A 26,326-nucleotide genomic window follows, 5' to 3' on the forward strand; every position below is an offset into this window, starting at 1 on the left:
TATGTACAATTTTCACATCGAGAGATGATTGTCGACTATATACAGACCACATATACACACAAACACAGAACGTTTTAGCATGCTATTTTTATTATTTACATGTGCTTTTGTAGCGTACGCTCGTTTAAACAATACCCGACCGGACGACAAGTAGGCCTACAAATGTCGTCCGGTCGGGTATTGTTTAAACGAGCGTACGCTACAAAAGCACATGTAAATAATAAAAATAGCATGCTAAAACGTTCTGTGTTTGTGTGTATATGTGGTCTGTATATAGTCGACAATCATCTCTCGATGTGAAAATTGTACATAGAAAAATGCTGCTGAAGATGAGCCGTATTTAGGCTTGAAACATGTACAGCATATCAAGTTTTAATAATTGACACCTACTGGCATACGTGATACGTAAGTAGATTATTATCTATAATAGTACATTAAACTTGTTTATGATTGGATAGTTGCTAAAATTAAAAAAAATATACTGATGAGTTGACGTAGTTTGGTTTTTAATCCACCAAAAAAGCATTTTTAAATATTTTAATGATGAAAAAGTTAAATGAGCTTGATAATAATGAACAAAATTCTTGAATTTTCTTTAATGAACTTATACAGTTACAATAAAGTGGTTTAAATACCTGCATAAAAGTTATCCAAAATGTTGCTCATGGCAACCGGTTTCAATCCACAATAGGGATCTTCATCAGGCCGATCAGGGGGGATCAGGGGATGAGTCGTCGCAATAATTTCGGCTGTGTCTTTAGTGTTAAATGTCCGTGTTTCGTGTTTGTGACTATGTGTGCATGTATTTTACGCCTTTTGGCGACCTTCGCAAGAAGATAAAAAATGTTTTGACATCCTGATCTGCCTGATGAAGATCCCTATTGTGGATTGAAACCGGTTGCCGTGAGCAACATTTTGGATAACTTTTATGCAGGTATTTAAACCACTTTATTGAAATATTGGTTATCCGGAGGCTAAATCACGATGAATTATACAGTTACTTAATTGATGGGAAGTCTTAACTTTGAAAGTAATGTCGCAGGTTTGTTTGGAACCCAGATGATTTCATTACAAATTAGAGGATAAAATTGCCTGTTGTTGCCTTATGGTACAAGTTTCATTACCCCTATTATATTAGGAATACCAAACGAGGTACCACAGATCAATGGAAGTGTCTTGGTTTGAATATTTGCTTAAAGCCTAGTGGTTATTGTCTCAGACTTCAGTGTAAGAGGGACAGGTTTCATTCCCAGCATATACACAAAAAATCGAGGTGTTTGGACCGCTTACCCTTAAAAGCGTTAACAATATTCTTACTTACAAAAAAAGTCCTACACACTAAAATAATTTAAAAAACAAAAAATGGTCTTAGTTAAGTATCAAAATAGATAGATACAGTGAACAGTGTTCTAGGTTGAATAAGAGGTATGGAGATAAAGGGAAAGCAATGATAACATTAGTATTGACAAAAGGAAGTTCTAAGAATTTTAATTGAAATAACATTCAAGCGACATTTGTCATTAGTTTATTATCTATTGTCTTTCTTTCTCAGTGAGCATAACAACAAATACACCATAGGCCTTAGATCTATCAAATGCTATATATATCAAGTACAACATTTCATAGGTCAAAACTTAAGTTTGAACTCTATTTCAAACTCTATTTTTCTGAACATGGGGGTTTCCTTGGCCTAGGCTCCTTGTGCTGCTAGGGCCTTATTGCCACCATAGTCAAAGTAACACACAAAATAAATATGACACACAAAACTCGCTGCACACATAAGAAAATCATCATATTAGTACTATTTATAAAAATGTCATTTGATTCAAATGATTTGTAGCAGTTTGCAGTATTTTCTTTTCCTTAATACATTGTGGCAGGTTTTCAAAAGAAGTTATTAAGTCTGCGGATGGGCAGTTGGAATTTGTGTCTACACTTATTTGGATAGCTATGCTTGTGGTTTTCATAATTAATATACAGTTATGATATTATTACAAAGATGGCAAAGTTGAAAAAGTTCTTTAGGTTTGCCTGGGTCGAGAGGGTTTTGTTATTAAGCACAAAACTGGTCTAATTTAATTTGGTATAAAAACTCTTACAACTTTTACCCATCAATTCCGACAAAAAATATCCAATTTCAACACACGTAATAACTAATTGAGAATATGGTTCATTTTTACTTTTAATAACCATAATTGTTCAAGAGTTTTCCTTTTAATTCAGAAGTCTTTATACAAGTTTGAATCCCTTTTTGTTTATTCATACTAACTGAGGTACTTCATTATTGGTAACCGGGTTTTAAACAATAAATTTATTTATTTATGTTGGCAGAAAACAATTTATTCACCCATTGAATATTTTTACATGTAGTGCCTAAAAATAAATAATATATTTATTAACTATGAATATGTTAATAAATAGTATACATATATATATATATTATAACTATGTACAATAAACTGCAGTAACCTTTCCAAACAAAAACCTTTGCTTTTACTAAATCATGTTTATAACAATTATTGTTCTACACAAGGGGGAAAATTCCGTTGTGAAAATTATAATTAGAAATCAAATTATAGTTCAGCCGCTTAGATAGCGACCTCCTCTAGCATTGGTTAGCATTAGCACGCAGGTCGCTATCTAAGCGACTGAACTATAATGGTGGTATTCCAAAAATATTGCTACAAAGGGTTTGAAAATCTCAGGCTACAGTTATTAAATAAATAAATAAAAAGTTCTGTTCTATTAAAAATCAGTGAAAATAGGCACAAGATACTTTTGTATCCTGTGAGGGGGGTTTTCATCTATTCTCTTTGTGTAAATCATGAAAAAAACTCACTATTACTAACCAAGATTTTTCATAACAGACCTATAAAACGATGGATTTAACACAGAAAATGTAAACTTCGGAACTTCTAACAAACAAGTAGACTAAGTTTTACTACTTTCAGAGTCTTTTAGGTGCTGGTCTCTAGCTGCCTTGGTCATGATTTTCATCTCAACTTCAGGCTCACCATCCACTTGTTCTACACCCAAAACCTGAACAATTACAAAGGCATATTTATATTGGATGTTACATTAGTTCTATGTGGGAGGAGATAGTGTAATTAATTATATAATGTACAGCTAGCATGGCTGGTTTAAGGGGTTAGAAAAGTACACAGTCAGTAGGGGGCCAAGCAAAAGGGGGCACCAAAGCGCTCTCCAATGATCGGTATTAAAGAAAGAGACCATAGGCATTGAATATACATAAGTGTTCATATATCGTAAGGTGGGACCATCACTCCAAGTACTGATTTATTGTTATTCCCAAATAAAAATTACTACAAATAATAACGAATGGATTCAACTCACATTTGTGAGTTTTGGACTTAAAGCATTTTTATCTGCTCATTTTAAAAATGTATCTAGATATAACCCTGCAGTATCTAGATAAACTACCGTCAGAGCCAGAGGTACTTGCGGCCCCAGGCCAGGCCACTATAACCAGTTCGGGCCCCCGCGATCCCAGCAAAATAGTTAATATCTTCCGCGATCAAGCAGGCATCATCATGACCACACACCGTCACAAAATCTTGAATATCTCCTGTTATCGTGGAACACTACTATCATTGCCATCCGCAGTCACAACAAAATGGTAAATAATTAATAAAAAAATTTTTTAACACATTCGCTGCTGAAAACCTTTAAACAGGCGCTCGCCAATTGCGGCGAGGCCCGGGCGGAGCCCCGACGCGCTAACTGAATCAGCGATCGATATTGGTATTGAAATATCTCAGTAAGACGAATCACAAAAGAGCAGTGGTGATTGTTCTGCGTTACTCCGAAAGTGGACGTAGTTCACTGAAACACCCAAAGGTAGCAGCACTGCCTGGATCAATAACCAGAGTCTTTGTAATACGGCTCGAACTGAGAAAATCCCCGAAAACGGGACAAAAGCATTGCCAGACGGGATTTTACGGGAAATCTTTGTACCAACCTGCACCAGAATAAAGCTCGCATTATAAGCTACAGGCTGGTAAAGATTACAACGTTCCCCCGACAATGGCTGAACCACACTGATCCGGCAAACAATGCAATGCGCGCTCCCCCACCGGTGGACCCCCCGCTCCTCAGCTGAGACGCGCGGGGTCCACCGGTGGACCCGCCGCATCGAATGTGTTAAATATTTTTTTATTTTTGTACAGTATGTTGTGGTGTCCTTTTACTTACGGCCCTAGTCTATAAAAATGGTTAAATTAACTGATGTCGCCTTGTGGTCCGAGTTTTGTCCTTAACGGATTATGCGCATTTTGGCGCGAACACCATTGTCAGATGTGTAAAAGAATTAATCTTCCCTCAAGAGGTGCGTTGAAAGTTCACAAATAAAACACAAAAACATAAAGCGAGTTTGCGCCAAAATGTGCATAATCCATTAAGGACAAGACTTGGACCAATAGGCGATATCAGGAAACCTTACCTTTTTTATATACCATCATATACGTTTTTTTTTTGGGGGGGGAGCGCCAGAATATTCTTTCCTTACCATAGAGAAATGTGTTGCAACAACCCCGATGACCCCGTAGAACATCCATTAAATATGATGTTTTAGAGCCTTTTACTTTCTCCCCCTATTCATAGTATAATGGAGAAAGTATTGCTTTCATTAAATTTTCGAGTTTGAGTGGAAATATCCGTTAAGAACCCCCCTGAACTCAAAAGTGATGTCTGCGTACTTGTGGATGTGTACAAAGCTAATCCGATTTTGATTAAGTTTTATACATGTGTAATAATGGGTATCTCCAAGGCCTTTTTATATTTTTTTGAAAATTTAGTTTTTAACCAGTGATTTTCCCATAAACCAAAAAAAAAATGGATTTTTATTAAAATTTTGAATGTTATTAAGATGGCTAATACAGTAGAGTCCCATCAACTCGGCGTAATGTGGACTGGAACTGGGTGCCTAGTTTGTGAAATGACGGGTTATCGGGAACTAGGGTTAAAAATAAGAACAATACAATTTTTAAGCTTTTTAACTGCCTTTTTATTTATATTTATATTATAAGTCAGTATTAAGTCAGCTGATGATATAGTACAACAAATCCTTGGTACAAGTTGTGAATGATTTAACTTGAACTGGCTTTTGAGTCCATGTTTAACTCGGACTCGAAAAATCACTAATTTTCTGAGCCAGGTGATGGCCGAGTTATCCAGACTGTCGGATTATCGAGTGCCGAGTTTGCGGGACTCTACTGTATATTATATTTCAAATGTGGTTAATCATTTTTTTATTGATCAACTGAAATAATTTTACTTTGAAAAAATTAGACTGTCGGATTATCGAGTGCCGAGTTTGCGGGACTCTACTGTATATTATATTTCAAAGGTGGTTAATAATTTTTTTATTGATCAACTGAAATAATTTTACTTTGAAAAAATTGTTTTATCTCTCATACAAAGGATAACCATTGAACTTTATATCTGTCAATATTGATTGCTCTGCTGAAACCAATTTTGCACTGTTTTGTGGCAACTTTGATTGCAAAAAAATATGTTTTAGATAAATTTAATTAACCATATGTGTAAAATAAAAAATGTTATCATTTTTAAACAAAAAAGAGAACAGACTAATATGATAGTTATTTTACTAATGACTACTTCCACGGGAAAGAGTTAACCTGTTGTTTGAAATATTCCATTTACTTTGAATACCGGTACTCAAATTATTGCAGCAAAAATGTCAAATGAAGAGTAAAAGTCAAACCTTATCAACATTATTTTGTTGACCTTGTATGTTTTGTTTTCAAAATTATTCTCTAGTAAACATGTTTGGCTTTGAAGTGGACAAACTAAATTGGCAAGAATTTATCAAAAACCAGAAAAAAACTATTGCAGTATAGGCCTGGTATGGATTACTACACATTTTAGGAAACGAACATCCAACAAAGGCGAAATTTACACTTTACAGGTTAATAAATGCATTGTAATCAAAATGTAAAACTAATGTCTTAATAGATATTGAAAATTGTAAATTTAAACATAATAGCAAATTTCTGTGAAAAATATGTTTTATTTTATTAGTGTAGAAAATTAATTTTTTTGTCAATTACTGTCAGTTTCATAGTTTTTATGTTTAATTATTGGTAGGCCTAAACTTATTTTATGTCACATCATAAATAATCTTGACAACATCTCATATTTGTCTATTTCTCAGTATGCATGTAACACAGCTATCATTATCACAGGAATGGTAAAAATTAGTTTACATTGTTCATTATACACTGTAACTAGCAACAGAGCTGAGGTTAAATACAACTAACTGTCTCTAGAAAAATAGTATAATATCTTTGACTATTAATACAACTAGACATTCAATCCCCATGTTAAATTTGTCGCCAGATTTTTAATTAAAATCGTCGTAGTTGATCTGAGCCACAGACAGAGTGTGCTGGTCTCAATTAATATTTTTTGTTGAATACACAAACTTTTTTACCAAGTGAAACTAATCAAATGACCTATTGTGAGCTATAGCAACTGTTATAACCCATAAACTTGGTTAGCAACAAAAAATAAGGTAGATAATAGAATATTAGACACTAGCACATTCTGTGATGACTGGATCACACAACTGCGTTTTTCTTTTATTACAAATTTTTTAGGGATGGACGAGATTGGATTTTTAGTTCGAGACAAGACGAGACGAGATTTTTTATTTCTCATAAAATTTCGAGACGAGATCGAGACGGGATTTCCCTTCTCATACGCAACGGGAAATGCACGTTCAATATTTTTACCTGATTTTGTAACATTATTAGATGACTGTTTAAATAAAAAAAATAATGATAATAGGCAAGAATATTTACAATCTTTTATTAAAAAACATCAGCATAACATTTTTTTATTAATCACGCCTAACTTATTAAAAATGCCTACGATTAGGAAACATAGTGATATCAGTTAGGATAGAGTTCAACTTATCCTAAAATAAAATAAATCATAAAATAAAAGCAATATTAATTTTTATAAAATAGTTACTTGTTTTGACTTTTTATAGTAATAAAACATTCCTCACACTGCTTACACTTTACAAAACTTCTCAAATGTTATTAAAGTAATATTATTAAAGTAATTAAAGTAATATTTACATTTAAAGAATTAATTAAATAAGAACGCCTTCACAAAGGAAACGCAACTACAACACGCTCCTGAATTGCGGGTATTGCATTGACTTCCTGCAGGAGTTTTTAATTTATTTTTTTTTTTATTCCCGTCTCGGTAAAAATCTCGGCCAAAAAGAAATCTCGTCTCGTGTAACGAGATTTAAAATTTCCCGAAATTTCGAGACTTGACCATCCCTAAAAGTTTTGAATATTCTGAGAATCTACAATTAATCACTAACATACGCTGGAACATTATTTTTTAAATGTTATTACAGTTTTTTTACCAATCATAGGTTCAAGGGTGGGGATATATCCACCTGATTTCATTGCCTAACTTTATGACCTGATTGCTTACAATAATGTCAAACTAAGCTTTTCTTTTGTTTACTGTCCTTTAATCTTGAATTTTTACTCAAGGCATGATCATTAATCTTTCCTCCAGATTTTACCACTTACTAAAGCCTCACTACAGTTTTGCACATTTCTGGCATTCAATGCTTTTTCATATGCACAAAGCTGTGTAGTAAGTGTGTCAATGGTCCTCTAAGATTTCCCTATTAACATCCAACTAGACTTGAGCAAAACCCCTCCGGTAAAGTGTCTAGAATTTTGCAAACTAAAAATAATTCAGGTAAACTTCGAGTGTCCAAGAAATCCAAACAAATATCATAAGCTTTGTCCTCTGAGACACCATCATACAGCTTATGAAGTTCTAGCCATACTTCCATAGCCTTTGAAAAACGTATAACTTTTGTTAAGTTTCCTTCGTCATGTTTGTTGTCATAACTATCAGTGCCATGCTATCGGCCTTGGTAAAATTAGCTACACCTAAATCATACCTAGCCTTCTCCTCTTCTGTTGCTCCTGGATTCAGCCCCTTGGGCATTTGAAAATTCCCCTCCACACGCCTAACACTTTTGGTATGCTTCTTAGAAGTATGCATATTTTATATTTCCAAGTTGACCAACTTGTGTTATCAAAAAGTCCTACTTCCGGTTTGGTAAACTGAAACTCCATCATTTATATTTCCTAACTAATAATCTTGAAGAGGTTTACAAACAACACAAATATTTAATTTTGACTTTTGCAAAAGAATTTAACATTGACACAAGACAAACATGAAATAAATTAGTGAATTTGAACCACGGCCTTCTGCTACCATGTTGAACATTCCGAGAATCAATTAACGCCAAGATCGCGCCACTCATCCTACACTCATCCCCATTCATACTTGGCTTAAAATACCTACTATGTATGGTCGCCATTTCATAAAAAAGTATTAAAGTATTAACACAGAACAATTAATCACTAACCAGAAAACTATAAAAATGTGATTTTAACAGAAACCTGAATGATGTTGTTTATTCAAAATTAACTTTGAACACATGTTAATCTAAATAAAACAAAGTCGTGTTAGTTACACCCACGAATACTTGAAAATAACTGGTACCGGTATGGATCATAAACATAAACAAATGAAGTTTTTGGCCTGAAAATAAACATTATTTAACATTGCTTAAATGGAACTGCCAGACATATGTTAATGCTATTAGTATAGGATTTGGGCTAACAACGTCATTTGTTTATGTTTATCGTTTATGATCCATACCGGGTCTTATTCTAGTATTCGTGGTTACACCACTTATAACTCAAGAACAGCTGGACCAATATTAATGGGGTGGCGGAATTGTACCCCCTGCAGGTTATTGATGTCACAATGACGTCTCATTTTCTCGACCAAAACGGAGTGTACGAGCTGGAATTGTGTCCCTCATAAAACTTTGGTCACACTGGTCCTGTATTGTGATTGGCTGACGCCAACTGCAGACTCTTGTGGCCCTTACTAGAAGGCTAGAGGGACTTAGCAAGGCCCCACTAGAAAACAAGCCAAGCTGCAACATGGCACAGAAAACATACTACTATAACCCAGAATGCCAATCGCATGGTAAAAAGCATTAAGTAGCCTACTTTGAGAGAGCTTTGCCTGTCAATTCGTAGGCAGCGCCACCAGCATTGCTATGCTGAGTGCTATGTGAGTAGTATGTTTTCTGTGAACACGGGGCAGCGCAACACTACATCACAGTGGTGGACAGTTGCACTAAAATCTTGACCGTTAAAATCATGACGAAATGCTTGCCCTCTTATTTACCTAAAACATATGGGATATGGCAGTGAATGTATCAACGAATCTATCCACTAGTGTGACGTCATGGATCCTGCAGCATAGCCTTTTTTTTTAGTGTGGCCTTGCCCCTAGCGTAATTCAGTACTTTGTCACCACAATAAGTTTGGAGGTTGCTTAGCTTTTTTGCAAATAACTTTTAAATGGTGAGGAAATCAAACAAAGTGGAAGGTAATAATCTGGAAAAAAAATTTCTACAAATTACTATTCTGCATTTCTTGAAAATACTCAATAAAGGCAGCCAAAAGTTTTCTCCAAATCTCCAAACAAAATAAAATTTGAAAACCCCCGTTTTCAATGAATTTCTTATGAAAATCCTGTTTTTTACTTTTAAAATAAATCCTAACAAAACAAACTTTCACAATTATTTGCAAATCTGCAGGGAGTGAGCTTTCCAACGACCCATTAATTAATAAAATCGGCCTGGTAGAACTGTAGATTTAGGTGTAGGTAGCCTACATAAACAAAGATTTTAAAAACTTAATTATTATAAGAAGTAAGCGTAGATAATTGCTTGAGAGAATTGTTTTTATGAATTGCCAACATTTGAGTGGGGCTGAAAAGCCCAGTAAAATATTGCAGGTTATATTAAAGGGTTTATTTACAACAGTCACTTTTCAGTTGGTTTTTACCTGTTTTACTTAAATAACTTGAGCCACAAACTACATCAATCTTGTTCTTATTTTACTTAAATCTTTACAATGAAAATATGTTTACAGTGATCAACACTTGATATTCTATTCCATTTACATATATAAGTCTAGTAATTATTACTTGGTTATTTACACCTGGTACTACAACTAGCAAAATCACTTTCACTTGTCACTTTCTGAAGATTTTAATTTTGCTTCAAACTTTTCAAACTCCGATTTCTCAACTTTCTGAGCTTTGTCCTCCACTTGTTCAACAGCTACCACCTAAAGAACATGCCAACTCCTTAACTGGGTCCACACGAATATATTTAAAAACATGTGCTTCTACATGAAACTGAATGAAGACTTTGATTAATATGTTAGTTAACCCTTCCCGGACCGCCTATAATATGTATACAGACAGCAAAATAATGATAAAAAAACACTAAAAAAATGTCTTTTTACATCTGCCATTTATGGAATGTTGTAAATAGTCAACCTATGCAGCACTTTTGTCCAAAATATTTTTTAATATATTTTATAAAAAAAAAATGTTAAAATTGTTATTCTTCTAGAAAAACATTACTAGTACATCGGTTAAAGATATAATTTAATAAAACATCCGCCTACCTTAATAAATTAAGTAAATTAAATTCAGCCTGTTATCAAATGCTAGTACTACATAATTATATTGACCTTAAAACTAGAATTGATATCTACTATGCTTTCTTTTGTTCAATTATTAACTATGGGATTGAGTTCTGGGGATTTCAGTTAAAGTTTTTAAAGTATAGAAAAGGTTTTTAAGAATATTGACATTCTCATATTTTAGAAAATCTTGTCAATCACTGTTAAGGGAATTAAATATCTTAACTGTTCCAAATTTATACATATTCAAAACCTTAGTAATGGTACAGTCAAACTGTGAAAATTTGTTAAATAATAATTTTGATCACAGATATAACACAAGGTATAAAAATAATTTTCAATAACCGATCCATCGTCTGCGTCTCGTTGAAAAATGAATACTTACCAACATACGTGGGAAAAAATCTGTACAATAAAACCAATACATTGGCATTTAAAAAGAATTTACCCAAATTTTTAATAGAAAAAACTACTACCATACTAATGAGTATTAGTTGTGACTTATTTTTAAATCAGTCAGTATTAATTTTATTTTTAACTATGGAATGTAAGATGACAAACTATGTATTTATTATAATTTGACAATGACACCTGTTTCGTAGCTGCTGTATATAAATGTTTTGTAACAGTAAAGTTTGATTTGATTTTGATTTTAAAAACGTAAGATTTTTTTAAACTGTCCCTTTGTCTAGGTCTTACCATGAGACCTACAAGCGGATTCTCTTTATACAGCAATACACTAGTTTTATAAATAAATAAATATCTAGAAGTTTTTACTGCTAAAAATACCTCTACTAAACTTTCAGTTATGAAGTGTAATAAAATTATGAAATAAGTGCTCACAAGTAGACTTTACAATGTTTGCTTTCAGACACAAATTTGATTTTTTAATTCCCATAAATGGTCAAATATAAAAATGAGACTGTAAAGCTAATGTCAAAATATGACTACTGTGCACACTAAAATAGGCCTAAAATGTAAAAAAAGACAAATATGTTTTGAATCAAATTTACTGATTTAAACCTTTTTTGTAGGCCTACTATTTATAAAACCATTGAGTATACCACGGCAAAATAAAACTTGAAGCCTGTGGAGTTAGGAACTAAACTACTAAAAATGTAAAAACCATTACTTCAGGTATGTAAAACTGCAGCATATTCTGAACTCCATTTTTCAACGTGACCACAGAGCTAGGACAACTTGTACAGGAGCCTTGCATCTTCAACTTTACAATGCCATCTTCAAATCCCTGCAAACATAGGATAAAACTTTTCTGTGTTTAATTAAAAGTAAAATTACCTAATATCAATAATCTTTATTCATAATAATCTTTATTCTGTATGTATCTATGTACATACATGAATAGAGTCAATACATACAAATAATTTTACAGAAATCCATTTATAATAAATAATATTGGTTTTATACAAAAATAGCTACTTCCCTATAGGGAAATTCGCTAAAATTAAAAACTTTCATTTTCAATAAAAAAAAAGAACTTTATACAAATTTATCTTTATTTATATTATGTATAAAACTTACAATAAACCTAACCTTGATAGTGTAATCTTCAAGAAGAACTGGTAATATTGGAATTAATATAAATTTGAAATAAAAACTTCACCAATATTTCTGAATTTTTAATTTTATAATGCCTTTTGCCAGCTATGCTGGCATGGAATGGGCATACGGGAGGGACGATGGCTAAAGGTGTGGTGACGTCATATCTCTAGTGGCTAATGTCTTCTCTTGAGGCAACACGATTACCCTAACGAGACGACGTGATTCCAGCGGTGTTCGTGGCATAATTGGTAGCGTTACGGCCTGGTATTCAGGAGGTCCCCAGTTCGAAACCTGCTGGGGACATTTACTTTTTGTCAAAGATTTTGCTTTGTGTGTGACTACTTCTTAACTGTACACCTTTTGTTAGAATTTGATGCATTTATAATAATTTTATTTTTGAACAGAACTTTTTTTTATAGTAAACCTTTATTCGATTTTTATCTTGTATCTTTTTTATATTATCAGCAAGTTTGGTTGGTTGGGTTAGGTTATGACAGTTTAATTCTATAATACTAAATTTTAAAGTTAATTTTATAATTAAAAATTATAAGTAAATATTCATTAGATTTTTTTCTTATTTATTTTTTTGTATTATCAGCAAGTTTGGTTGATTAGGTTAGGTTATCAGTTATCACAGTTTAATTTTATAATTTAAAATTTATTGAGCGAGGCTCACTTTCCCTCACTTTGTAACTTCTTTGTAAGAGCATCAGAATGTAATGGCTTGACCAATTGATATGAAATTTGGCCAACAGCTAAAGAATACTGAACACAATGTTTATGGTAAAACATATTTGCGAATTTCCTTCTGGATTTTATTTTACGGGTCACGCTATTTCGCTTGTTATTGTAATTTAAGTTGAAAGAAAAATTATATTGGGTTTATGACATATGGGTTTATCTCGTTTCATTTAAATAAGATAAACATATGTTAATTGTTTGTAACTGTTTTGTTTACATTTCAATGTTTACTTTCATCCTAGGTTAAAGTTGGAATGTAACAGTTTTGCTATATTTGTTTTGAGCATGCCTCAAAGGCCACGTCGTAATATTGGTCGTTGCACCAATAATGCAAATATTGTAAGAGAGTGGCGTCGTGAACAAGAAGAACTAGATGAAGCAGTGGCGGAAGAAGCTGATAATGATAGGCAGTTAGCTAATCAATTCCAACATGAATTAGATGCACTAAAATTTTACACTTGCACTAACTGTCATCGCCAACTAACAGCTTCAAACCAATCACCGATTTGTTTGCCTTGTCGTTCAAATGCAACTAAATTCACGGCGTTAAATAATATGGATGTGTCGAGTGTCCCGAACGAATTAACTGACCTGACGATTGAAGAACAAATGTTGATTGCACAAGTACATCCCGCTATGCGCATTTACAAAGTACAAGCAAATGGTCAGGATGGCCAGTTTCACTACAAAGGTAACATCATTAATGTTGAGCAAGATATTAATGAAATAGCATCTGTCTTAGCTACACTGCCCGAAAACTTTAAAAGTCATCATTGTCCAACGTCAAGGCGTCTTTGGCCATATCGATTACAAAGTTCGACGTGAAAAACTACAGCAAGCACTTATTTGGCTGAAGGCAAATAACCCATTCTATTTTGACATAACCATTAGTGATGAAGCGCTACTTCAACTACCAGTCAATGATTTTGTTCACATGAGAGTACCGTGTGTACGTGAAAACCAAGAAAGTCCTGATGAAATCGAAGAAAACCAAGTTGAAGAAACATCGGTGTCTATGATTGCGCAGTCTCGTCAAAGGGATCACGTTCAGAGACTAATGTGGCCGACCGGAACATCGGCACCCGTCAACAAATTCACTAGGGTTGGCTATATTCCAATGGCATTTCCCCATCTGTTTCCTTATGGAAAACCAGACTAGCCATTGACAATCTTTAAATAATGCTTCGCTCATTTATGCGTCTAAAGTGTAACAGCAGACCACCCTAGTTTTATAATTGAAAAGTTAATTTTATAACAAAAAATTATAAAATTAATTAAAATTTGTTCAACTTAGCGGTTCTAGCGGCGAACGCTGATTTATGTTAGCCATAATCCCTCCCGTGTGCCCCACCGATGCTGGCATCATCAGACACATCACAAAACTGAAGGTTATGTTTATGTTTAAAAATCTTACTAATATTATAAATGTGAAAGTTTGTGTGTTTGTTTGTTTGAAGTTCAATCACGCATAAACCACTGGACGGATTAGGCTGAAATTTGGCATGATGATAGCTCACATTCCCGATTAACATATAGGTATATTCATATCTCAAAAATCCTTTCGGCCTCCGCCCCAGTGGCTCTGTAGTTCCCCATGTTAACCTTATGAGTATTCATATTTAAAGGGAATTAAAGAATTTAGTCAGCTGTTTCAACTAAAAGGTTTGGTTCCATGATATAGGCTACAAAAGCATTAAAAAGTTACAAGATTTACCAACAGGGTGCAGCACTATATATATATATTTTTTTTCATTTATGTAAACAGCTAATTTGAACTAAGCAGCAACAAAAAACTGTGATACGCAATGAGAACTGTTAAAGTAGGATTGTTTACAGTTATGTTTATATTTTTAATGTCATGAATAATGAGTGTTTTTTTGTGAATTTGTAATAACTTATTTTTCTGTTGTTTAGGTGAAGTGGTAGAACATTATGGCTATGGTAGATATGTAATACCATTAGTATACCGTCAATTTAAAGAAGCAAATTTTATCAAACTTTGTCCTCCCCCATTGCAAACGCAAAGCTTGAGTATAACTGCAATAAGCATTTTAAACTTATATGCCAACCCCGTACGAAGGACGGGTACTTTGAAGCAAAATACAAACCATAAAAACAATATCTCCGCCATCCTCTTGCACAGTCGGCCTGATTCTAGTGTCCAAGAGTTCCTTGATCATTTGAACTGTCTCATCGTCATCTTCATTTATTTCTGTAAATCACCCTCAGATAAATTTTAAAATATTTTAATTCATATTTAGGTTTAATTTATTATTGGTCCTTTTGACTCATGTTTTGGAGAAATTCTATTATAAATTTAAAACATGGTAAGTAAAAAATTAAATCTGTGATCACATTTTAATATTGCTGCGATCACAAACAGATCAGAAAGTGGTTGGGTTAAAATTTGCGCCATCTGGTCCAGTTTCAACGTTATGCGACGGTAGTCTGGTAATCCTGATACACTCCCTTGTTGTATTATAAATGTTATATTCTTAGATCTGACCATTTTATGTCTTTATAACAGTAACAAAAACTTGTGGACAGGTCTTGAGATCATTGATGGTATGATTACTGGCATTGAGATGTTGGGCCAATGTATTTCCTGAACTGAGGTGTTTGGAAATGACGTTCTACTAAAACATGCCACACACTACCAGTTATTTATATATTTCAAATATATCAAGTTTAATATACAATCATAAATTTAATTTAACCAAAACCTAGAAAACTTTTTAAGTGATTGTCAAACATATAAAGTACATATTTTACTTCAAGTGCTAATACTTACGAGTATCTGATGAAGGTTTTGCATCTGTCAAAACTGGCAAACCACTGGCAAAAAAATCCATGATTGTTGCAAAGATTTCTGGTTTTATAAGCTTCCACTCTACGTCTTCATCTATCTAGAACACAACACATCAAGTAAATAATATTTGTTGAAATGCATATCAATCATCTAAGTTCATTGAATAGTTTTTGATGCTTTGAATTTAGTTTTATCAGTTGAAATAATTTGTGGTTTACAAGAAGAAAATAGATTAAAAACATACAAATAAATACACTTTTTCTTACTAAGGGAAAGTTCCTTCATTAAGGTAAACAATTTTGTCACTTTCATGCAAATAAAAATAATACAATCGTCAACTGATTAACGAAAGCCTATATCATTTTTTCATCAACAAATAAATATTCATGAAGTTTTTTGATACAGTTTTAATATTTCTGGGTGAACTTAGAATTTGGATGTATAAACTATCAAATTTTTTAGATTTTGAATTTTTTTAAATGTTATAAAAGTGTTAAACAAAATCTACTTGTCACATATAACTTTTTTTCTCTTATTTGTTATAACTTTCAGATTTTAGATGTCACCACTGTTTTGTTGTTATCATTATGAGTCACATTAAAATTTGTTCTTCTCTTTTGTTATAACTTTCATATTTATTACATCTTGAATACTTTATATGTCACCACTGTTTTATTGTTATCATTGTTAAGTAAAGTTATAGAATCTATCGTTATGAGTCGATTCCAACACCCAATACCAATTACCGATGATACCTGATACGTCTGCGAAGATTGTGCAATTGGAAAATTGCCGCAATCACTAAAGACGACGATGACGGTGTATACTTGGCCACGGGACATGTTCATAATTTTGCCGCGACAGTGGAAGACGACGATGACTTTTCAGTGACTGCTGGTGACGATGACATTGTATAATACGGCAACGGGACATGTTCATGATTTTGTTGCGATTGTAGATGACGTTTCCATGACCGCTTGTGACGATGATGTCTACATGGCTGTGGTGGATAATTTGAATTTTGCATCGATCGATGATTATTGATTATGTCCACACAACCCTGAGAGATGTTTATGATTTTGCCGTGATCGCACAATACAATGATGACGTTTCCGTGATCGCAGGATCACGTACCCTACAAGGCCGCAGGGTATGTTCATGATTAACAGAACATTGTATGTAGTCAATGATTATAGTAGAATTTACTTTTCGATTTCTTGTTGTTAAATCTTTATTTACCTTTGATATGGCAGTTATGTAATGGTGTGTTTAGAAGGTTTTAAACTTAAATTGGCAATTCAAATTTTTCATTGCTGCATTCATTTTCTCTTTAGGAAAACTTGAAATACACGCATCACCTCAAAATACTTTATGAAGGTACATAAAGACAGGGGTTGCTTTAGAATAACCAATTTATTCAGAAAATTTGGTAAAATTATTTTTTTAAATGGTATTGGTACAGTTCGGCCAAAACTTCTGTGCGCGTGGACAGATCGCTACTAGCCGAACTAAAACATACGGGTACCGGCTATTGGCAGTGCTGGAGGTAGGGGTGAGTGAGTAGCAAGACACAAATGTTTTCACAAAAGTACCCCGCCAACCCCCTCGCCTAGACCCAACCAGATCTGGTCGCGCGCACAGAAACTTTGGCCGAACTGTATCAAGAATTGATTTTTAATGTATCGGACATCGGCATTGGTTTCGAGAATCGATCAATTTTGGCATCTACACATTACTAATTTCAATCATACCTTAGTGACTGTTATGAAGTCAGGACCAAAAAAGACTGACTTGACTCCTTCAATTCGGAACAAAAGCTTAGCCAGAGGGGAGCAGTAGGCCTCTGTCCCGTTAGGGAAGTCTATGGTTTGTCCAGGGTCCAAAACCTGCAACACTTCATGGAGTCCAGATTAGCCCGTCAACAATGTTGCGGCATTCCAAATAAAAATTAAAAAAATAACAAATGAATTAAGTTATGATGACATCACACATCAAATCATTTGGTACTTTCCTGTTAAAGGGAACATTCATTATTATCGATGATTATTTTCGATATATCGAAATTAACAAATTGAAACATATCAGCTGACAACTACGATAAATATTATTCAGTATATGAAACTGTTCTAAAAAAAATAACCTAACATAACTAACCAAACTTGCTGTAACATTTAAAAATACTGTGTTTAACTTGCCTTTTCTATTATCAAACCCAAACGGAAGTTTTAAATGGTACAGCAAGTTTGGTTGGTTATGTTAGGTTAGCTTAGAACAGTTTCATTTCTTAATCCATATAGACTATTTTAGCCTAAACAAGATCATTTAGTTGTTGTTGTCAATTTGTAATAGATCTGATCGGAAACAAAAATATCGATATATCGAACAAAATCGTCGATAATAATGAATGTTCCCTTTAACAGGAAAGTACTAATCATTTCACAAGTATTAAACATTAGGCTATATAGTTAATCATATTTAACACTACTGCATATCGTTACTAAACATTCATGCCAAAAAAGTGTTATTGAATTATTTTCAAAAGTGGGTATCACAAAACAGAATGTAGAATGATAAATTGTTAGGTACATTCTTAAGATCTTACATTGTTAAGTTTAAACTCTCTTGTGAATGTAGCTTTGGCCAGCTTTATTTTTTTAAACCATTCGCATAAAACTCAGGTTCACTCCATACAAAATCTCTGATTAAGTTCTGCATTATTCCATTTGGGTTGCAGAAAACAAATAGATCTTGGCAATTCGACCTTAATGAGACAATCAGAATAGCAGCCTTCTTTATGTTACTGCAGTGTAACGCAGACAGTCCACGTAAAGTCTGCTATGGTAAATGTGTGCCGTTTAGGAGTTAGGCCCGGTTCACACGAACGACATACCTAGCAGACTAGGCTTGGACTAGGTAAGCACTAGGTAAGCATGACTGGGTAGCGGACCACAGGATCACACCGGTTCACACGAGCGACATGTCTACGGACTAGGTGAAAATATAGATATCAAAACCACTCGGTTCCATCACTGGTGCACAATGAGAACAAAGGTAAGAATGCGAGCTGCAGCTCGACTACCCGATCGCTCGTGTGAACGCTCCCATAAGGCTACATGTACTGCTACGCAGTTCGACTGGGCGACTGGGTAGTTGCCACGACGGACTGGGAAGCGGGGCCCGACTAGGTTTTGGGACTTCAAGCTCGAACACGACTAGCTAGTCGGCGTCCTAGGCTCGTGTGAACGGCTCCATTTGATCCTGTGGTCCGCTACCCAGCCGTGCTTACCTAGTGCTTACCTAGTCCAAGCCTAGTCTGCTAGGTTTGTCGTTCGTGTGAACCGGGCCTTAGCCAGTTGCCTACAGTGCATGCTAGCTTTCAGCCTTTTGCCTAGCGACTAGATGTACTGAACTGTCAGAGGTTGAAAAAAGCCCCAGTTCATTCAAGATTAGAAATCTTTCTAGAAAAGTAATTCACACATAGAACATGTGTGAGAAGAAGACATAGGCCTAATTTTACTAGAAATAATAACACTTTTACAAAAACAATCTTAGAAGAATAGTTTACGTTAGCAACTTTATGTCAGAGAGATGAAAGAGAGGTGAGCAAGGAAGGTTACCTAACAACTAGAAAATATACGGAGTAACTACCTGTCAATAAACCTAATTTGATCACTTTCACATGCTACAGTTAAATTAATTAAATAAATAGTTTGGAGTAAACCACTTAGCTTTGAGGTGAAATCAATTGTTCTAACTTTAGTTGAATTAATCAAATTGTTAACATTAAATCATAGAGATATCATCCAGGGCCGTTGTGTGGGTGGGGTGACCGGGGAGTGCCGCGGGTACCACGGCAAAAGTAATACAACATAATTGAAAAAATAGGTTGGATGTACATAACATATTTTGGAAAGTTATGTATAACTGAATTTTGAATATTAGTTTAAGTATTCATTGAACAAATATTTGAAACATATTACTTAATATATTTGCAACGTTTTCCCAAATTAAATACTTTATGAAAATGGAGTAGCTTGATTTGCTTGTATATTCTACTTTTAGTTTAGTAATAATATTGAACCCCACTGTGGAGTTGAACGCCCTGTCCCAACTAAATTTTGTTGTTCAAAGGTTTATTGCGGACATTTTCCATCACGATTTTAAAAAACAATACACAACGTTTCGGGATCTGGAATCTGATCCCATCCTCAGGTGAAAAAAACTTAACTAACACATTACAACTAACAATACACAAACGCCCAACCTACGTTGGAATACACTACAGAGGGTAGCAGTCAAAAAATATGCACTGTATAGCAGTCAAGTCATGATACAACATGCAAATAATAACCAATCACAAAACACTATAATTTATAAAAGGTGTAAGGTAAAAAGCTCACACAATGGAACACTAATAGCACCGTTCGCAATGACTTCACCAATGAGACATCATCATACTATTATTTCCATGAAAATAAGGTTTGGGATCTAAATATAACTACCCTAGTAATAAATAAAGAAGTTGTAAAGGACTAAAAGTGATAAAACTTTTATGAGCTAAGCTACTGATTCACAGAGTTCTTAAAAGTACTTGACACTTGATTGTGTGATAAAATATTAAGGTTTGAGACTGCTAATGGGTTAATTATTGCATAATTACTCTAGTAATAAATAATGAAAATGTAAACAAACATATGATAATCCTTTTAGGTGCTCCTAAACAACTATTGCCCAATAACGATGCCGACTTTTTATGCCCTCCTTAAAATGGCTCGTAAAACTATTTTAAAGGACATAGTCTGACAAGAACAATGGGATACATTTCATGGCCAGTAAAAAATTAAGCGCAATTCCCAGATTTCCAGTTGGCAGACACCCTGATTTAAGTAATTTAATCCCTGATTCCTGACTCTAGTTTTGTAAGGTAATTATATCCTTTAGGTGTCTGATGTTGGGAACTAAAACGCAGATAGCGATGCAACCCGCCACGCAACTTGTATAACGAGAGCATCGCTCATTATGTGTTTAGGGGGGGGGGGGGGCTAACAACATCCCGCCCCGGGCGCCAATAAACCATGCGACGACCCTGATATCATCCCTAAATATTTTGAATTAGAGCAGAAATTCTAAATATGGGACAGAAACAGCAATCTTTTCAGTAATATCAACTTACCTTAATGCCGGGCAAAAATTTCAAACTATTAGGGTTTGGCGTGTCTTGTGTTTGAATAAACATGTTCCTGACAAATGTCTGAAGAATATTAATCGGAGCCTTCTTGACTGGTATATTTGTGGGCCACTTGCTGCAAACTTGCATCAGGCCTCTGCCAAACAACCTAGACAAACAAACCAAGCCTATAAACCTAATACCCCCGCCGCAGCAAACCTGCCGACTCATTTCGTCACCAACTTTTTATTAAAAAAGAATGTAGTTGTGTAAACCAGTCACAGAATGCACTAGTGTCTAAATTTATATTTTCTACCTTATTTTTGGTTTCTGACCAAGTTGATAAGGTCGTAACAACAGTTGCTATAGCTTAACATAAGTCATTCCCTAAGTTTGACTTTGGTAAATAAGTGTGATATTCGATGGAATTCAGTAGCCTAATTTAGATCAGCGCAATCTGTAAGTGGCTCACATCAACTACGACGATTTTGATCAAAAATTGTGCTAGGTACAAATTTTTACATGGGGATGGAATGTCTAAGGAGTTGGCTAATAAAGTTGTCTTTTCATTTGCTTGACTATGATTAAAAACAATCAGCTGTTGGCTTACTTCACCCACAGTTCATATGAAGTAAGATATCAAAATGAAAAATTCGTTTGGAGGCACCTAAATAACGATCATGGATTTGTGAACTTGGTTTCAGGATTTTGGGCACTTAAATAACTTAGGGCTTTTTACAACATAAACAGATGTCAATTTTGGATAGACCCCATTTACAGTGCATTGTAAGAAAATATTAAGTTAGGCCTATTAACTAAATAGAAAAAGTAATGGGCAAAATTTTGATAGGCCTAAGTGACTTCATTGTACTCTTCATCAAATAAATTACCGATTTGTCTGATAAGTTAGGCCTACTCAAACTTAAACTAATCTAGGCTATAACATAACCCAAACTGTCTACATCAATTGTAACAATTGATAATCTGATGGGCAATTATTTAATATAGGCTACCTATCTACAATAGGATATTGTAGATACTTGCCTAGTTACAGTTTTATTTCACGCTGAATGCAAAAATGCAATCAGTTTTTGTCGGAGAGATTCCTAAGTGGCTGTAAAACGAAGGTTAAAATTACGAATCTAAGGTTAATTTAGCGGTACTGATGGTAATATGGCGTTGTCTGGACGGGTCCGTATGTAGGCTGAGGACTGAGTGAGGAGAGCTAACATCTGTTTATACTCAACTTAATGCGGAATTAAATCAGTTAGTTTTTAAACTAAATAATCAGCTCTTATTTAGGCATGGGGAAAGTAGGTCTTTGTGACTGTATTAAGTGTTTTTAAGTTAGGTTAGATTAGGAAGGTAAAGTTTAGGGTATAATGAATCGACTTATTAATTTACGTTAGGCCTACCTCCAGACTGTTTTTGCACAATTGAAATAGTGGGTGAAACACAATGAAATAACAAAATTTCAAACATCAATAATTAGAGTTGATCACAAACCTTCCTCCCCTTTCCGTGTTAGTGGCTGCTAGAACTCGGACTCGTCCAAACCACAAATAGGCTAAGCTATATGAATAACTCAACGAAACTGAAGCTCGATATTCATTATTTAATTGTACAGCCACTTAGGAACCTCTCCGACAAAAACTGATTGCTTTTTTGGATTCAGCGTGAGAAAAAACGAATTAGGCTAAGTTAAAAAAAAATATTAAGCGCCATCTTTATTAGTTGTTGTGTGATTTGATGTTAAATTGTCCATGGTTTCATTTTATTTGCTTTAACACAACGTTGCTAAGATTGGGTTGTAATGAAAATAAGTCTTTGCGACCAAACCCTTTGTGAGTTTGACTTCAAAAATACTAAATAAGTAAGTGGGTGAAAGTCTTGTTTCTTTTTTGAGTCACTGTTACTCCAGCCTTGGAAAATAACCGCTCAGAAGGCACGAGCTGGGCCGTTTGGCTCAGATATTTCCTTCCTATACTGGCCTCTTGGTATCAATACCGGAAGTAAATATCGGAACAACCAATACCGATACGATACCAGCAGTATGGCAATAAAAGGGCTGCACTTTACTTTAGGTCCTACACTCATTCAAATGAAAATATTGCTTATTCGATTGTTTCATTCGATATATCGTTTGGTTAGTTAGGTTAGGTTAACCTTACCTAAGATAACTAACCAAACGATATATCGAATGAAACAATCGATTAATCGATATATGGATCGATACCTACTGGTATCGATGGGTATCGCAACATTCCTACTCAGTTCTACTTCTGTAGGCTACCGTATAGGTTGTCTATGCTTAAGTATGTAACTTATGCTATGTTTGGTTAAATTGGGGATAGGGTACATACTAAAGTGCATGGTACTTACTGTACATTCATCTTTGCTGCTAGAGATTTAGCAGCAAACATTATGGAATTAAGGCTGCAATATTGTGTCAACAACAATGATGTAGTTTCACTGTTTTCAGTCAACACTCAGGGTTGCCGTTGGGTGGGTTGACTTGACGTTGACGGATAGCGGTTTAGTTGAGTTGGTTTATGTTTTTTTGTTGATCGTGATCACTCATCATAGCTCGTTGCCTTGCCTAATGCCTTCCTTGTAATGTAATCCTTGTCTTGTGCCCTTGTTCTTGTTATCGTCTGCGTTTCGTTCTATTCTTGTTTGTTTTTAAGTTAGGAAGAATAAAACATATTTAGGATTTTCTTCTTCTTCTTTTCTAGCTTGGCTTAAAAAAAAGCTGGCTTGGTTGAAATAATTAGGCTAACATCATTGACTATATATACCTATAGTAGGTATATATATACCTGTAGGTATATATAGTCAATGCTACCATGTAAACACATTATTTCACCTTAAAACATTACTATTGTGAGAGTGAAGCCGCGTTTACACCGGAGTTTCAAACAAAAAGTTGCAAACTTTTATTGCAAACAGCAGTTGCAATTGCAAACAGTAGTTTCAAATAAATGTTTGCAATTTTTATTTCATGATTTGTTTCCATGTTTCATGAAAATGTTTGAAATAATTTCGACCTTGATTATGACTCGCCTCGTTCTGGTTCCTCGGATCAGTCCTTCCGAGGAGGATGACAAGTGTCGAGGAAGTTATTTTAGCCGCGGCGGCGTGTGTCGTGTTGTCAAAGCAACGTAGGCCGAGACGATGCTGGGTGAACATCGGTGATTGTATAAATCATAAAATTAAAATTATTATTCATTTTTAAAGATTACAAGGACTTAATAATAACCCTTTTAATTCACATGAGACGTTATAGTTATTTTTAAATTAGACGACCTTGTCATTTGAGGTTAGTGTAAATTCATTGACAGTCAAACAGCATTTTTCCGATTAATTTAACACTGAGTCGAGTCGAGACACAGGGTGGTTTGAGTGATCACGTGAGTGAGAGTGGAGGTGGCAGCGTAGGCGATGACGGAGAAATGTTTCTGTTTCGTGTTTCAACGGCTCATATTGACCGAAACTAGTGTTGCAAACAAAGAGTTTGCAGCTCCCTTTGATCTTTACCGACTTCAAGTGGAAACAAAAATTTACGTTGCAAACACTGAAAAACTGTTTGCAACAGCGAAATGTTTCGCCTAAAAATGTGTGTTTTAGAGATGTTTGCAATTTCTGTTTGCAACTCGTGTTTCAAACTCCGGTTTATTTATGTTTTTTTTTTACCAACGGTTTTTTTAATTTCTCCCCCTATACCATAGTATATGAAGAAAGTATTGTTTCGAAGTTTGAGTTTTGAGCGGATATATTCGTTTTGGGTCCCCCTGGACCCAAAAAAGTGGTTTTCGAAGTGATGTCTGTGTGTGTGTGTGTGTGTCTGTGTGTCTATGGATGTGTACAGAGCTAGGGACGACACCTGTGGTTCGATTTCGATTAAATTTGTTATGTAGGTTCTAATCCATAGTATCTCCAAAAGTTTTTTTTCATTTTTTTGAAATTTTGATTTTTATTGGGGATTTTCCCATTAAAACCCATAAAAAACGTAAAAATCGGATTTTCTCAAAAATGGCCCGAACGATTTTGATAAAAAATTAGTATGTTGTAGCCCTTTATAAATTCTGAACAAAATGGTATACAAACCCCATTTCTGTAAAAAATACAGTTAAAAAGTTATTGTAAATTATGTTATTTTCCCATAAAATAACAAAAAGTAGGATTTTAGAAAACAATCCAGTTTTGATTTAACATAGTATGTTATGGTCCTTACAATTTTGATAGTTTTTTTTATTTTTTAGAAATGTTGATTTTTAATGGAGATTTTTCCATAAAACCACATAAAATAACGGGAAATGGGATTTTCCCAAAAATGGCCCGAACGATTTTGATAACAATTTAGTACGTTATAGTCCTTTATATTCTGAACAAAATGGTACAAATCCCATTTCTATAAAAATTACAGTTCAAAAGTAATTGTAAATTATGTTGTTTTCCCATAAAAACCCCATAAAATAACGGAAAAATTGGATTTCCCAAAAATGGCCAAAACAATTTTGATAAAAATTAAGTATGTTATAGACCTAGTCCTTTAAACTCTGAACAAAATTGTACAAATCCCGTTTCCGTATAATTACTCTCACCGCTTACACATGACAAAGGTTGTTGACAAACTTATGGGAGAAAGTATGTGTCAGAATGCTCTGATACCGTTTATTTCTCTTTCAATTCAACCCTCATTGTCTATATGCAGTAGGCTATCTATGGCTATACACACAGCACCATGAAACTATATTTATTACAACTTTTTTAAAGATTATAATCGTAGATTAAGCCATAGATAAAACATACTCCTCAAGGAGTATGTTTTATCTATAACACCATTCACTTAGTAGATAGTAGATCTTTCAACCTGTCACTGTCAGTCAGTGTCACAGCAAAGCAAAGGTCACGCCTTCTGTCTTCTGTCGTTCTGTACTTAGTCAGTCAGTCTCAGACCGTACTACTGACTCACTAGTAGCCGCTACTGCGAAACGGCACACGGAAGATTTCTCAGGTGCCGTTTGACGTCACTAACTGCTGACGTCACTTCGAGGGAACACCAATACCGCAACGAAACGGTTGAGAGCCATTGGCCTCGGTGGTGCAATGGATAACGTTGCGGGCTGATAATCTGAATGTTACGGGTTCGAATCCCGCTGGCGGCACTAACTTTTCACCAACATTTTTTTCATATCAGCAAGTTTGGTTGGTTTGGTTAGGTTATGACAGTTTAATTTTATAATTAAAAAATTATAAAATTGAATTTTAGGCAATTATAATTTTATTTTATGAACAAAACTATTTTTTAGATTAGTAAATCTTTATTCGATTTTTCCATTATCAGCACGTTTGGTTAGGTTATGACAGTTTAAATAAATAATAGAAAATTATAAAATTGTCTGTTTCTTCAGATGCAGCAGTTAGTGACGTCAAACGGCACCT

The 26,326-nt window shown here is 34.4% G+C and overlaps 1 protein-coding gene across 2 annotated transcripts; it reads right to left on the reverse strand.

Moving 5' to 3' along the window:
• Positions 1 to 1,509: 1,509 nt before the first annotated feature.
• LOC128990640 (NFU1 iron-sulfur cluster scaffold homolog, mitochondrial-like) lies at positions 1,510 to 23,559 on the reverse strand. 2 transcript variants are annotated; one of them, XM_054413122.1, is made up of 7 exons: positions 23,264 to 23,559; positions 20,888 to 21,050; positions 17,466 to 17,600; positions 15,697 to 15,811; positions 15,014 to 15,117; positions 11,734 to 11,850; positions 1,510 to 3,039 (listed from the first exon to the last, which is right to left on the reverse strand). In XM_054413122.1, exons 1-7 carry the CDS (start codon positions 23,302 to 23,304, stop codon positions 2,932 to 2,934), a joined length of 783 nt encoding a protein of 260 aa, XP_054269097.1. In that variant the 5' UTR covers positions 23,305 to 23,559; the 3' UTR covers positions 1,510 to 2,931. The 2 variants fall into 2 exon arrangements, with proteins under 2 accessions (XP_054269097.1, XP_054269098.1); XM_054413123.1 differs by lacking the exon at positions 1,510 to 3,039 and adding an exon at positions 9,932 to 10,238.
• Between the last annotated feature and the right edge of the window lie 2,767 nt (positions 23,560 to 26,326).

The sequence above is a fragment of the Macrosteles quadrilineatus genome, unplaced genomic scaffold (assembly GCF_028750875.1).
Source record: "Macrosteles quadrilineatus isolate MER2022 unplaced genomic scaffold, UCM_ALF_1.0 Scaffold_3__2_contigs__length_128488019, whole genome shotgun sequence".
NCBI classification, from domain to species: Eukaryota; Metazoa; Arthropoda; class Insecta; order Hemiptera; family Cicadellidae; genus Macrosteles; species Macrosteles quadrilineatus.